The sequence below is a fragment of the Phalacrocorax carbo genome, chromosome 6 (genome assembly GCF_963921805.1).
Source record: "Phalacrocorax carbo chromosome 6, bPhaCar2.1, whole genome shotgun sequence".
Taxonomy (NCBI): Eukaryota; Metazoa; Chordata; class Aves; order Suliformes; family Phalacrocoracidae; genus Phalacrocorax; species Phalacrocorax carbo.
Window position 1 is genome coordinate 17,129,771 of NC_087518.1, and position 14,866 is coordinate 17,144,636.

The following is a 14,866-nucleotide window of genomic DNA, read 5'->3' on the forward strand; positions in this document are numbered from 1 at the left end:
CACTTCCACAGAGAACATGTGGTCACTAAAGCCTAGCAAACAAGCTGGTTAAACCAGAAGAAACCTTTAGAACATGCTTGCTTACTTTGGCACGAAATGCTGTCCAGGCCATGAGCCATCTTCATTTTTCACTTCTATTAGGACAACCTGAAAGAGAGTTCAGGTAATAAAGAAAGGTAACTGCAAGTCTGCTACACATTTTGCAAAATCATTAACAAATCACATTTTCAATGTTTGCTCAAAGTACACTGAAGCAAGGGAAAAAAAAATATATATCAGAGAAATCAGTACATGAGAATCTAGAAGAAGAAAAAACAACAAAAACAACTTATGCCCCTTACCTGACCCTGGTAGAGCCCTACATCTTGCACGGTGGTATCGAGCTCGCTGAGCTGCTCATAAGCGTTACTCATATACCTGTTCCATAACCTAGTTTCTTTCTCAGCTGGGATATTAAATAGTTTTCTCATTTCCTTCTCGACGGTAGCTGTTCAGGAGGAAAAAACCACCATAATTCCTAAAACAAGTGCTTTTGAAAAAAAAAACCCAACCCAAAACTGACAGATCAGGCATTCAGCAAGGAGGTACATCATTGATCCTTCAATATCCTTTAAGTAGAAAATGTATCATGGAATTTATAATTATTCATATAGCTTGTCTAATATTTAGTCTGAAAGCATGAAAAACTTCTGTTTCCAGTCATGTACTTGTCTGTCAAGCCCTCAAACCAATAATGTTCAGAACACACTGAGAAGTTTCTGCCCAAAGGCCAATTTCTGTGAAACAACCATCATTTGAAAACACAGGTTCAAAAAGGAAGTGTGTTCAGTTGCTATTGTCAGGCCATACATTAGCAAACTGGAAAAAACCCCACATCTTTATGGACACATACGACAGCTGACATTCAGCATTTTCACATGGGAAAACATAGTGATGATACAGAGAGAGAGAAAGATAAATGGGCCAGATTTCAGGAAGAACAGAAGTGTAGGAAGAGCCATTAAGAAGATGTCTAAAATATTCACATACTAGGAAGGAGGAATTGTAAGAGAACCAGAGAGAACTGCTTTACTTGAGTGACCTGGATGTTTCTTGAGGACATGAGTTAGTAAGCAACATGGTCATGAAAGCTCTTAACCACAATGCCCTGTGTTGCACACAGAATCACTGTGGCTGGAAGAAACTCGGGAGGTTCCTAGTCAAACCACTCAAAACTGGGTCAACACTGAATTCAGATGAGGCTGCTTGGGGCTTACCCTGTCAGGTGTTCAAAACTTGCAAGGAAGGAGATTCCCCCGCCCCTCTGGGCCCTGTTCAAATAGCTAACTGTCCTAACAGGGAAAACGTTTTCATTATGTTCAGCTGGAAACTGTCCTGTTTCAATTTATGACTATTGTCTGTTGTTTTTTTGCTTTGTGACTCAGCAAACAGCCTGACTGCACATTCTCAGTTACCTCCTCACTGGTGCTAGGAGGTACCCCCAAAGCCCTCTCTTCTCCAGGCTAAACACAGCTCCCTCAGCCTTCTCACACATCACACACTCCAACCCCGACTGTCCTGTTGATATCCCCTAGATTTGCTCCAGTTTATCAACATTCTTGTTCTGGAGGGCAGAAAATATCTCTTGAGGTAGCACCAGAGCAGTTTCATGTGTCAGAACTACTTACCAACAGTATCTGCTCTGCTAAAGTGGCAGCTAATTACATGGTCAGGATTGCTGCTTTCACACAGCTTCAGCTCAAGAAGATAAACTTCAACCTTACAGTACTTCACAAACAGACCATATTCCACTACCTGCAAACAGAAGGCAGATGTGATAAAATAGCACAAAGTTACTCTCTAAGGTACACTTGCCTAAATATTTTAAGTCTTTAGGAGACTTGACTTGCAAGTCATCAACTGAACACTGACTTGCTCTCAAGTCCTGATTCAGTCACAACATTTGTCACCTTGTTTTGGGGTTTTTGTTTTGGTTTTAAACACAGGAAATCCTAGTGCTTTCCTTCCACAGTGCAAAGGTCCAAAGTTCCAAAGTTCCAAAGTTCCATCATCACAGATGAACTGATATTGCAGCTAATTAACCACAAAAAAAATATTTGATCACACAAAGCATTCTAGAAAAAAATTATCTTTTGCTTCTAGTCTTTGGCTAAGGTTTACATAAAAAAACCAACAACAAGCACACACACACCAAACAAGCCAGGAACACTGGAGCAAAATCCTTTCTATTGGAAGAAAACAGGACAAAGCATTAATTTTATAAATTAATAACTTTTATAAATTAATTATTTTATGCATGGTAAACAGAATCTGCCTCATTACTCTCCTTGCAAAAACAAATATGTCAGAATTCCTTTTGATGACATTGCTTTATTTCAGAGTCATTTGCCAATCAAGTTTGCATTTGAGAGAATACTCCAGTAGGTAAATCTACCCATCCCACTAACTCTGAGCAGATTTTTAGAAAGGTATTCTGTAAGACTAGACACCACTTTTCACCTACAGATGATAACACACATTAGGCCAAAATGAAAAAGCACATTTCAGAGGCCAGTTATGAGACAACTGTGATTTAACGGGGGTGGGGTGGTGGTGTTTCAGGGCAACACACCAAACACCCCACTCTACAGTTATTTGCAGCTATAAAGCCTATGAAATTGGTATCGTATTTATCATATTTCACTGAACCACCAGGTATAATTTTTAAGAGTAACAGTGTTGTAAGAGGCATTTGACAAGGCTCTTAATTTGCTTTAACTTTTGATCAACCTGACCTGAAGTGGTCAGTCAGTTGGACTAGCTGATTGTTGTAGTTCCCTTACAATTAAAATATTCTATTATATTTGTGTGACACCAGACTTGCTATAATCTACATCTGTATCATTTTACAGAAAAAACTTTACCCAGCTTTGGAAAGAAACAAAGAATTAAGACAAAGACTTATTGTGAGAATTTGGCTAAATTATGCTTTCCTCTTGTGAGTTTTCATGTGGTTGTATTAGGTATGCAAGGTGCTTTAAAGGTAAATAAATACATTTTGAAAGATCTTCAGTATTTTGCTGTTACAACAGAAAGAAAGTAAAACTCCCTGTTTAAACAGCTTCTTGACAGGCAAATTAGACTTCCTGAGTTTGTTTTTTTTTTTAAAGAATGCAGAGGAACCAGTTCACAAGTTCTCCATCTCTTTTTTCAGAAGGAATTTCACTGAACGGGACTGCCTGTTCCCTGGGATTCTAGTCAGAAACAAGTTAAATAAGAACCATATTCAGAAATGGAAGAACTCTTTCCAAGAAGTTTCTGACCAGATCACCATGTCTGTTAGGACGGATGAATGGCAAGAAGAGTCTCTAATCACCTGCAGATATCTTTTAAAGAGTGTCTGATCAGGTAGCTTGCTCTCTGCCAAAGCAGAACTCAGGTCATCCCACTGGACAGCAGTCCGAGCAAAACACATATTCAACGACTGATGAAGTACACTGTTCTATGCTTTGCACATTAATACATTTTGCAGTGGGACTCTACAGAAGACTGCCCAAAAATACAGTTTGATATTGTCAAAAGAAACCTGATCCAGAAATAAGTCTAACCTAACCCTCCTGTACTTGTCTCTGATCATCAGGCACATAGGGATAGAAGAAGTACCAGCTTGTAAAATTACAGAGGCCTGAAAACTACTTGCCAAATCTTACGTTTATGGATATTTTTATGTACAAATTACAGTTGATCCAGCTTTAGGAGAAGGATTAAAGCATTCAAGGACCACAAGTTTAAGTGCTTTACTTCCAGTGCTATCTAGAGAATACTGTAACCAGATGCTGACCACATTCTGCTCAGGTGCAGTGCTGCAGCTTGCATGTCCCACTCCCATTTCACTTTATATTTTTCATATGAGGCTGTAACGTCCCACAAACCTACTATTCTGCTATATTTTAACATTTTTTTAGTTTAGAAATCCACTTCAGTTACCAGGTTAACGTTAAACAGAGACTGAAACTCTCATAGCAATTCAAAACTTTAAAAATGTACTTATAACCGAATCACAGTAACTCAGCATCTTCTGCCCATAAAACAGCAGTAGCTCTGAGCTCTAGCCCTCACTAGATACAGTGTTCAACTGTGGCATCCAATAACCCATGAAAAGGCGGCTCATACAGTTAAGCCTCTCACCCAAGTGCTTCCCCAAGAGCTTCCATGCTTCTTGTCCAACTTCCAAATTTTTCCGAAAAGGCAGCATCAAATAACATGCCCAGCTTTGTGAAACCAGTTAGCCAGTTCATGAACAAATGCTTCCTTACTCAGAGGGGCACTGATCAGTAATAGTTCTAGTTTTTCTTCTGCATATCAATTTTCTATTTGTCAAGAAATCATGGGTTTAACTAAAACCACATCTCCATTATATACTGTAATTCTTTTCCACTTCCCCCACTTCTGATTTGCACAGCAGTTCTGTCTAGTCAGCAGAGTGAAGCTGGGAATATTTACACTTTCTGAAGGTGTCAGAATTTCTCATTACATATAATTTCTAGCCCACGATGGATGACAATGTTCCAGCACCACTGATCAACATGAGTGGGCCTGCAAGAGAGGGATCTTACTTCCTTTTACCATTCCAGTGCCACACTTTCCTGGGTCCTGCATACCTTGAAGCAACCATTACTGTAACATAATGCTACTTAAACAATATTAATTCTGTGCACCATATCTATGCTACTCACTTGGTGTAGTAATTAGTCTTTATGAACCCCACAGACTGGCACTGCTCAATTTAGTCAGTGCAAAAGCCTAAGACAAAAATAAAAACAAAACCCCTTTTGCTCATAAACAAATGTCTCATAGATTTCCAAGACAGCAACTTGGGAATTTCAGCTTCCAGAACAGATTACATACTCTGAATGCATTCATGACTGCATTTGCCCAACAAAAATAAGACTTACAGAAGAAAAACCATTAATAGTTCTCTTCTCATGACTTCAGAATCACAGAATTTTGTAAGAGAAAACAAGACCCACCTTAAGCTCCAATGGAAGCCCCTAAGCTATCGCTACTAAGATGACAATTTATTCTAATGCCTCACTCTGTCCCAGAAGATTGATAAGCTTGACTAACAACTTGCATTTTTTTTTTTTTTTGACAAAGCACAAACTATTCCATGCAACATAAAAGCACTGCACCGGTCCAAACAATCATAACGTAAAAAGTTAACCAGAACAAGGTCCATGGTTCTCACCCCATTTAACCCATCAACTGAGAATCAGTGAAAATTCAGGCATTTTAACTGTAACATTGGAAGGTCATTCTTTCACACAACAAGGCAAAAAGACCTCATGTTATTATCTCCATAGAGCTGCTGAGGATCCTTTTTTAACGCACGTCTAGCAAAATAAAGACAATCTAAGTTTGGCAGAGGTCAGATAACAGAAGCTGGCTGAAGAGAACTTGGTTCACCCATACTTACTTTTCTCTCAATAAGCTGCCGTCCATCTATGCAGCCATACCATGCTACTAGTTTTTTCCAGGCTTCGGTGGGAACCAATACATAATCTAGCTCATCAATGAGGTATTCTTTTAAACTCTGAGTTTCTGGATCTAAAAGGGAGACAGATGTAAGAAAGCACGGCATCAAGCAGAACCCTTTCTTCTCAAGAACCACACACATACTACCACGACCCGAAGAAATACCAACGCTCCCACGGGTGGGGAGACCCCATGCCAGCCTCCTCGCTTACAGGGTCAGGACGGCTTCTTGCATCCTCCCGCAACATAGGGCTTCAAAAGCAAACGCCGCACGACGAGACGACGGCACAGGGCGGTTACTCACCACAGCCCGGGCTGCGGCCCGAACACCGGGTCCCCGCCCCCCAGCGCGGCCGGCCAGCACTCACCGCTGAAGAGACTCGAGTTGTTGATGGGCCCGGGGAAGAGGCCGGGATCACCCTCGCCGAGCATGTCCCAGCTGTCGAAACCCACGTACTTCTTCCACTGCCTGAACCAGCGCATGCCCACCAGGTACCTGCAAGGCGGGGCCCCCTCAGCGGCGGCGCGGCGCGGCCCGGCCCGGCCCGCTACCACAGGCCCCGCCGCCCGAAAGGGAAAGGGAAGGGGAGGGAGGAGAGGGCCGGCCGCCGCGCTCACCAGGACTCCCCGGGCCTCAGGGCCGTGTCCAGCAGCAGCTTCAGCTCGGTCCGCTGCACCGCCGTGTCCGGCCGCATCCCGTCGCTGCCGGCCGCCGCCATGTCGGTGAGTGAGCCCCGCCGCCGTCGGATGTCTACTCCCGTACGCATGCGCGCTGGGTGGGCCTCCTGGGCCAGCCCCGCCCAGCCCGCGCGCCCGCTGACGGGTGGGCGGGACCGTGGGCGGGGTCGGGCCGGGCGCCATTGGCGGCCGTAGTTATCTTGAGGTCGCGTCCCCTGGCGATGGGGGTGTGAGGGAGTGCGGGAACGCGCGGCTGGGGGGGAGGCGGGAGAGGGCCTCGTCCCCGAGGTGGCTTCGCTGCCGCGAGGGTCCCCCTGGGTAGCTGCTCCCAAAGTGGAAATGCTCGGTGTGGGCTGCATGGTTTGGGTGTTACATTCTCCATTTCCTGCCATAACTGACACCATGGAGCCCTCTGGTCGGGGCAATGGCTGGGGACGAGACTCCTCACCACTACAGAAATAAAAGGGCCTGAGTAATTAGCTGGGGAGTGCTCAGGAGTCTGAAAGTGTCTCTGGAAAAAACCTTTCAAGAAGCGACCTGGGCATTTATCTCCCAAGTAGCACATCCTGTGCTGTTGAGGGAGCCTGTGCTTGAGAAGTGGGAAAATTGGGAAAGATTCAGAGACTTAAAACCCTGCATTAGACTGGTGCACCAAAGAAATCCATTTATCTCACGCTTCTGGTCGCCAGTGTCCAGGGCATGGTGGGCAGGGGGACTCTACCTCTTGCCCACCAAGCCTGGGAATGCAGCAGCATTCCTGGGTAAAATGCATGTTATTTTTTTTGAAAGCAGAGCAAGTCCATCCAGTTATTGCTGAAAAAGATTATCATTTTCTCCTTCCAGCAAGTGTTGTGTCCTGTTATGTAGTCCTGTTTCTCTCAAAGGGCAGGGCCCCTTTGGGCTTCAAGAAGCTAATATACCCTGTTATGGCAAGACTGGGTGTGTTTTTAAAATGAGTCAGCTATTCTGAGATAATGCTTATGTGGCTGACCTCACTCTGCTAATGAATTACCTACTCCGGATAGAAAGTGCAGTAAACAATTAAAACAGTCTCATTCAAAGCTTTCTGATTCAGCACTAGGAAATGACATTATTACAGTTCTGCCATAGAGAGGGGTGTCTGTGTTCTCCTGTCTCTTCAAGTGCTTTCCTTTCAGCCATTCGGCTTCCTGCCCTTGTCTCCGGCTGAACCTGATGGCTGCTTACTGCAAGAGTGGCACTGACAGGAGCAAAGCCTTTTCAAGTGCCCCCCCGGTTGGAGGCAAGTGTTTCCTACCTGTCTTACAATGGCAATGATCAAAACTGGTGACTGAAAGCTATCTTCAAAGTTAGCAGGTACAACAAAGCTCAGCAGGAGGAGAAAGGGATTTTAAATAGCTGAAAGAACATTTAACAGGCTGAGTAAGAAAGGTCTTGGGCTCCTCTTGATGGTGTTTCTCTTGAGTAGTCACTTACAAATGCCACATCTCATCAGCCATGATTTCAGGAGATGTGCTAGGGTTTGGTGGGCAGAACACCAGGCAACCCAGGAGAGGGAGATAGGGCAGGAAGGATAACTTTCCTTGCAGCTAGTTAACACTCCTGACAGCTTCAAATATCTGAACTTGTTTAAAGATATAAGAAGTTGATGGCAACTATAAGCAGCTAAGGGAGGGAGGCAAACATTCTCTAGAAAGCAGGGGATAAATGGGAGTCTGATACATAGAAGAATGGACAAGCAGGGTGGATGCTAACAGAGGGATTAGATGTTTGGAATAAAACTAGAAGTAGAAAAAAGTAGAGTGTAGGTGTGTAGATGTGACAGACATGAGAAGCATCTAACTGTGCTAAAGTAGTAGTATTTATTTTAAGGTTTCCTATTGAGTCAGTCTGTTTCTCTCTGGAATTACAGAAATAGAACTGGGCTACTTTATAACCCCTGAGGAATCACCTGTGATTCTGAGGTCTACCTTCAGCATAGAGCTGCTACCAGTAGTGCAACGTCTTCTTCCCCTCCAGTCACACCACCAAATAACATTTAGGTGCAAGAGCCTGTGTGGGAGCTGTGCTCTTTTGCGGGTGTTCCAAGGTTTCCAGCCTGCAGGCTGCCCTTGCCACCGCAGCCTGTTTTACCCCAGGAGTCACCTACTCTGGAGAATGCTGAAACGAGACAGTGAATAACAAGGCTGGCAGGCTTTTATCTATGCTGCAGAGTTCCTGCTGGTGTGCTTACACTGGGATCATTCGTTTTCCTGCTGGCATGGCTAATTTTCATCCTGGAATCGTGTCACTGTACTTCTGCTGGCATGGCTCTATCTGTTCTGGAGCTGCTGTTTTGTTTTTCTGTTAGCACAGCCCCAGCAGCCGGAAGGTAAATAAATCCCTTGGCCATTAGCACTGAATAAGCACGGTGTAACATGCCTTTCTGACAGACAGGCTCAGCGAGAGACCCTTTTTGGCAGGGCTGCCGCTGGAACAGCAGCAAGTGTTGAGGTCTGCTCCCCCACAGCTGTGGGGCTCAGCAGGGGCCACAGGCTGATAAGGAACAGGCAAAGCAAAGGAGGTCCTACTCAAATGGCTCAATTGTGGTGGGTCAGGATTGAGGAAGGGCCACAGCTCGTATTGAGAAAGACATTTGAATGCAACGAGTTCCTGCTGCCTGTGATCCCCTGTACTCTCCACATATTTCAACATCCTGCCTTAATGAGGGAAGTAGATGTAACTGAAAAAATAATTCCCCAGATCAAGCAGCTTCTCCTCCAAAGCTGAAATAGCTACTGAAAACATCCTGTTTTTCCCACAAAGCTGTGTTGGAAGTTAAGAATTAGCCCAGTGAGGATTGTGCAAGCTGAGTTCAAAGCTTGATGACTCAGGGGTAGCAGCAAGCAGGGTGGAGCCGGCTGCAGGTTTTGCCCCAGCGTCTCAAGAGTCAGCCCAGAAGGGTCCTTGAGTAACAAAGCAATCAGCTAGTTGGTGAGGCGAGAAGCTACCAACAGGAAGAAAAACCCAAACCCCTCAAATCTCTGGTTAGCAGGAGTCAAAAAAGTGTTAGGGTAGGAGTAAAAAGAAGACAATATTGCATGAACCCTGGCACACCCACACTTTGTCATATGTGATTCCTGTGCCCAAAGGGTGACAAGGACACTGAGGCGAGGCACAGTTTCTGTGGGAGAAGCAGTTGAATAAGCTGGTACTCTGCACTGGGAACATGGCAGAACTGGTTCTTTGTGTGGCTTGCAAGGCATTGGGGATGCATGAAGGTGAAAAGGGCTTCACATAGGACTGAGCGAGTATTTAGAGATCCATGTTGGGCTACCACTGATGCAAAATGGGACAGTGCCAGGAGACAGCTGAGCCAGTGAGAGGGCAGCAGCTCTGGGACAAGGGGAGTGACGGTGGGTGCTGCTCCTGTTCTAGGTCTCCCCTGGGCATATGCTGACAGAGGCCAGAAAACAAGATGAGCCTTGGCCCACAGACTTTTCTTCCCCAAGCCCTCTGCCAGCACAGCCGCAGCAGCACAGGCTGCAGCATCGCTCATCTACCTGCCAGAACACTTATTAGCTTGTCACATCCTTTTGCTGTTAGCCAAGCTGAGAGTTTGTCAGCCAGTGTAAAATCACACCCTGGCTGTGTGCCACCATGTCTTTCCTCTGCAGGCGAGCCTCAAGTGAGGTCCAGTAAGCAGTTTGGCAAGGTATTTCTGTGCTGTCCTCCCGCTCTGCCCAGCTCGCTACACACGGGGTAGGACGCAGCACTGATTCACAGTTTGCAGAGCTGGCAAACACTGTTTGCCCATCATGCTGCCCTAGGTTTGCATTCAGATTTCAGCTTGGCTGCACCATCATGCTCAAGTGGTTTGAGTCAGCTGCTGCAAGCACCCACATGAACTGCTGAATGAGTAACATGCCTGCCATGTTTCACCCAGCTCACCCAGATTTATCAAGCCACAGTTTTAAAGAAAGCACACTTTTTTTTTTTTTATTCAGAGAATCACAGTAAGCTACTGAGGCTCACGGCTGCTTTCCCCAGCATAGTCTCCCAAACATTCACATGCAACTTTTGAACATCAAGTACACTTCAGGAATTTGGAAGATGCACCATCATAAGTAAAACCTGCATGAGACATTGGGATTTCTGCCAGAGCAGCAGCACCCTGCAAGAAAAACAAGCAGGAGCACAGCAAGCAGGGCAGGAAGTGAGGGGGCTGGGCAGTGAACACTGCGGCACTCTGCTTTATTCGAGAACATTCTTGGGAATCTTCTGCAGAAGCAATTCAATATCATCCTGGATCCTGATGGTTTCAAAATGCCGGCTGTAGCGTTTGAAGGGCACACCGTCGGGGTCAATGAGGAACTTCTCAAAGTTCCAGGAGATGTCGTTGCGGCAGACGGGGGACCAGATGATGTACTGTGGGTTGGTCATGAGCGAGGAGGGGTCGTCGTGCGGGAAAGGCAGCGCCTCTTTCAGGAAGGTGAAAAGGGGGTGCGCGTTCTTCCCGTTCACCTCGCACTTCTCGAACATGATGAAATCGGGCTTGTACCCGTTGCCAGGACGAACGTGCTCCAGCGAAAGCAGGATCTCCTCGTTTGTGGCATTTTCCTGGGGAAAGAAAAACACGACCGCCCCGAGCAAAGCCCGTGAGAGCCCAGCCGGCACCGGCGGCTCGTCCCCGCTCCCCGCCCCGGGCCCCCCGACGCGGCTCGGCTGGGCTCGGCCCTGGCCCGCCGCCCGCCCTACCTGGTGCCCGAACTGATTGCAGGGGAAGCCAAGGACCCGCAGCCCCCGGGGGCCGTAGCGCCGCTGCAGCTCGTTGAGCTGCTGGAAGTCGCGGGTGGTTGTGCCTCAGAGCGACGCCACGTTGACCACCAGCAGCACCTTCCCCCGCAGCGAACCCAGCGACAGCGGCTCCGCCGCGCCCAGGGGCCGCGCCGACATCCCCGCCAGCCCCGCCGCTCCCGCCGCCGCCATGTTCAGCAATGCCGGGCGGGCCCCGCCGCCCCGCCCCGCCCCTCCTCTCCTCCCGCCGCTTTCACTTCCCCGCCGCTCCCTCACCTCTGCCCCCTGCTTCCCCAGGGGCGGCGGAGCCCTCCCGGCACCCCCATCCCTCCCGTGCGGGGCTCGGCGGGACGCGGAGCCTCCCCCGGGGGCAGGGAGGGGCTGTAGGGGCGGCGTGGGGCAACGGCACGGGCACTGCCGTGCTCAGCTGCCTCCCTGACTTTTTACCGTCTTCACAGCAAAGCTTAGCGGTTTTCTCATCAGTTAATAGCTTAGACTCGGGCGGTGCGTGCATCCACGGTTAAGACACGGGGAAGTGTCACCAACTCTCAGAAATCATGTGGAAAATCAGCAAAACACAAAGTGGTCCCTGGAGCTAAAACCTCTGTGATAACAAGGCCCCCTGAGAAGGGAGATGGCACCAGGGCTGTGGCACCAGGGGCTGCGGCTTCCTTCTAGGACACTGCTGCCAATGAGAGCAGCTTTTGCAGGAGAAATGCTGCCTCCAGTTTGTGCCCCAGGAGGAGAAACAAGAGGTACTGTGAACCCAAAATGCTGTGGTCCAGGAGGGGTCACAAACTCCCTTCTTTAGTCTCCTTTTATAATTTTTCCACCTCTTTGAGGTTGGCAAAGCCTCCAGTTACTTCAGTGGTTGCTTTTCCCCATCCCTGGCTTTTCCATTTCTTGCCTTACTGCTTTGGTCTCTTTTTAAGTAGTTTTAAATCACGCAGTAGTGACTGCTCTTTTTCTCATGGATTCAAGGCAGCCCTAAGTGAACTATGCTGCTTGCTGCCTGTACCCATGCCAGACAGCGTGGCCCAGCTGCTCCTCCACGGGTCTTTGTGCTAAAACATCCTCCTCCTCCAGAGCATGCTGTGAGGAGGCAGGTCCAGGGTCAGGCCTTGAGGTGATGTCCACAGGTGGCACCAACAGGGACGGTAGGGCAGCACACCTTGGCAGAGACCAAGAGCAAGGGCCTCAGCTTCAGCACAGCTCCCACAGGGAAGCAGGGAGCCCCTGGTGAGGCTCCTGCCAGCGTTTGTGCCAAGTGAGCTCGGTTTGCAGCAACCCCAAGGTCAGACAGCTGCTTATCAGCCCTGGCCCCCAGCCAAGGCAGCAGGGGCCCCAGGACGCAGGGGGATGTGCTCAGGGCCCTCTCTACTGCAGTCTGTTCTCACTCATGCGTGGTATTGGGGACTCATCACAAACGCCAGCTGTCACTAGCCAGCCACCCTATAATGCTGCACCTCTGGTCCAGCTTCCCAGGTGGCCACAGGATCCAGGGGTTTTGCTTTGGCACCTGCCCCCCCAACAGGGAACTGGAATGGTTCCTGGCTGCGGTGAGTTTTGGGGACTTGCCTGATTATCTTGCCGTTTTTGCAGTGTGCTGTGGCACTGGTAGCAGGAGCCACAACAAATGTCCTGAGATCAGAGCAGCCGGGAAATGATTGACAGGATGAGGCATGTGACCCATGTTTGCTCTTGAGTAAATTGATGGTTACAGTCCATGCAGACTCCTCACGCACCTTTTGGGCACAGCGAGCCACAGTGCTTTGAAGAAGAGGTATTTCTCTTCAGGGGTGACCTCTAGAGCAGTGCCACAAAGGCATCTCCCTGCTGCTGCTTTAGATGCTTGCTCAGGCTGGCACCTTCAATCCTCTGGCTGGACCTGGGGATTTCATCTGAAGTTGGGAGTTTACTTCTGGGGCCCTGCCCTTTTCAGGCAAGAGCGGGTTAGGGCTTTCCCTTCCTTGATGAGCGAGTTTTAAGGAAACCGCGTGAGTTCAACTTCCTTGTTGGCTTGGAGCTGTGCCTTGTGCCTGGATGCGTTCTGCAGAGCCAGCTCAACTTGGATCCAGAGGAGTGCCAGGAACTCCCAAGGGACAAGATGGGCTCAAGGGACACCTTTTCAGATGTGTGACAAGGGACGGTTATCCTATGAGGTCAGACGATTTGCTGTTTAACAGCAACAGTGGTCAGTAATCGCAAAGGTCTCAAAACACACCTTTTCGCCTGCTGCTTGTACCAGGCTCCCTCCCCCGGCCAGGTGGCTGGCACTCTGCTCCTAGCTTTTCACCTGCCCCTTTCACAGCTCCTTGCCTGGCTGGATCACTCTCCATGAGTGCTGAGATCTCTTTTCTCAGGTCTGGTCTGGCTGTGTCCTCAGTTTCATCCAGAACACAGGTGTCCTCCAGAGGTGACAGATACAACTGGAACACAAAGGGCCCAAGCTGCAGGCCCTTGAAAGGAGGAAGGCTGAGAAGGACTGATAATTTCATAACTAAGTGCTCTTAAGTAGGCTTCCACTCTGACACCAGTGGTGCAACAAACAAGGAGAGGGAGCTGGAGCTTCTGGTCATAAATGGGAGACACTGACTTACCAATGTGTCTGAATTTGGAGAAAGGCAGGCCAGGCCTGGAAACCTAATGCCAGCGGGTGGACAAGCCAGAGGAGGTGGGGAGGTGGTGCTGTAGGTTAGTTAACAAGAGCTGAGATTAAAAGTGGGATAACGATCACTTCTGGGTGGAAGTGCATCAGTAGATAGACAACCCACAAGCTGGGTCTGAAGAACATGACCTTACTCAAAACCCCTGTGGTAGAAGAGCTGCTCTGTGACTGTGGCCAGAGAGAACTGCAACCCAGCATCTCTGCAAGACTGAAAAACCCGTTTTTCTCCACTGCAACCACCCCCCTCAATCCACCCAACAACAAAAGCCCCCCCAAAAGGGAACTACAGAGTAATGAGCAAGCTTATTAACATGGCAGAGAATGAAATCCTCACAGGCAGCCTCACAGCTGGGAACTTCCTGCTTTGTTCAACCCTGTCACCCTGTGCGGGTGGACAGCAGGCAGCCAGGAGAGGAAGGAGGAGAGGGGAGGGTGGGGCCGTGGCCTGGGCTGGCCAGACACTTCATGCTGGGGTGCCTGTGGCTGCAGAAGGAAGACAAGGACCAGAGGTATAGGGCACTCCCATGGCCTCAGGCCAGGTCCATTTTTCCTTTTTTTGCAGGAAAAGGAATCAGGAACATTGTCCAAAACAGAAAAATAAAAAGTGACATTGGCATTTTGTAGGACATAACTTGGGTGCAGCTAGGTGCTCACTGACATGGATTGTCATCAGCAACTGGACTCCCTCCCTCCTGCCCAGCCCTGTGGCAGAGCCTCTTGGCTCCACAGCAGCTGCTGTAAATACCAGTGCAAACACAGGGATGCACGTTGCTCTTCTCACCCAGGAGAAGCACAACCTGCTCTCCAGCGTGGGTGCAGCACAATGGCCCACAGCTTGAGCCCATCCCTTGTTACAGTGCTTGAAGACACCCCCCACGTAAACGGCACGGCAAGCATTGCCACAGGCAACTTCTCACACCAGCACAGCGCATTGGGTATACGACAGCAGAGAGTAGCATGCTGCGGGACCATCGCATGCTTCTACAGCAATGCTGCCATCTTCTCCTCCCTTCTTCCTATGCTCCCCTCCTGCTCGTCTATTCCCTGATCAAGACAGACAAATTCACCTCGACCAGCGTACTCTCATCTGGTTTGAGTATCAAAAGAAGCTCCTGGGAAGCTTTGCCACTCACCACAGGGGCCAGGTAGGGTGAGGGATTCCACCTCTGCTCTGCTGCAGTGTTCAGAAACTGCTGCAAGCAGCAGATGGGTGTCACTTGCTGGGAAACAGAAGTAAGTATTATAGCACTT

General features: G+C 48.5%; 2 protein-coding genes across 6 annotated transcripts in view; both read right to left on the reverse strand.

Annotated features, from left to right (window-relative positions):
- Positions 1–6,344, reverse strand: part of USP4 (ubiquitin specific peptidase 4) — a 54,291-nt gene extending 47,947 nt beyond the window's left edge. Inside the window, exons 1-6 of one of the 5 annotated variants that reach the window (XR_010373328.1) lie at positions 6,133–6,341; positions 5,883–6,010; positions 5,456–5,586; positions 1,668–1,794; positions 342–487; positions 86–147 (exon numbers count right to left, since the gene is read on the reverse strand). Coding sequence is in view for 4 of the 5 variants with exons in the window: in XM_064453901.1 (XP_064309971.1) it covers positions 86–147; positions 342–487; positions 1,668–1,794; positions 5,456–5,586; positions 5,883–6,010; positions 6,133–6,281 (743 nt within the window). In the remaining variant the exon portion in view is untranslated. Of the gene's footprint in view, positions 1–85; positions 148–341; positions 488–1,667; positions 1,795–5,455; positions 5,587–5,882; positions 6,011–6,132 lie in introns of all 5 variants that reach the window. The other 4 variants (XM_064453901.1, XM_064453902.1, XM_064453903.1 and 1 more) reach the window with 4 other exon arrangements.
- A 3,777-nt stretch (positions 6,345–10,121) lies between these two features.
- Positions 10,122–11,168, reverse strand: GPX1 (glutathione peroxidase 1). The gene is made up of 2 exons (XM_064453921.1): positions 10,909–11,168; positions 10,122–10,770 (listed from the first exon to the last, which is right to left on the reverse strand). The coding sequence occupies exons 1-2, from the start codon at positions 11,137–11,139 to the stop codon at positions 10,405–10,407; spliced, it is 597 nt and encodes a 198-aa protein (XP_064309991.1). The 5' UTR covers positions 11,140–11,168; the 3' UTR covers positions 10,122–10,404.
- Positions 11,169–14,866: the final 3,698 nt, after the last annotated feature.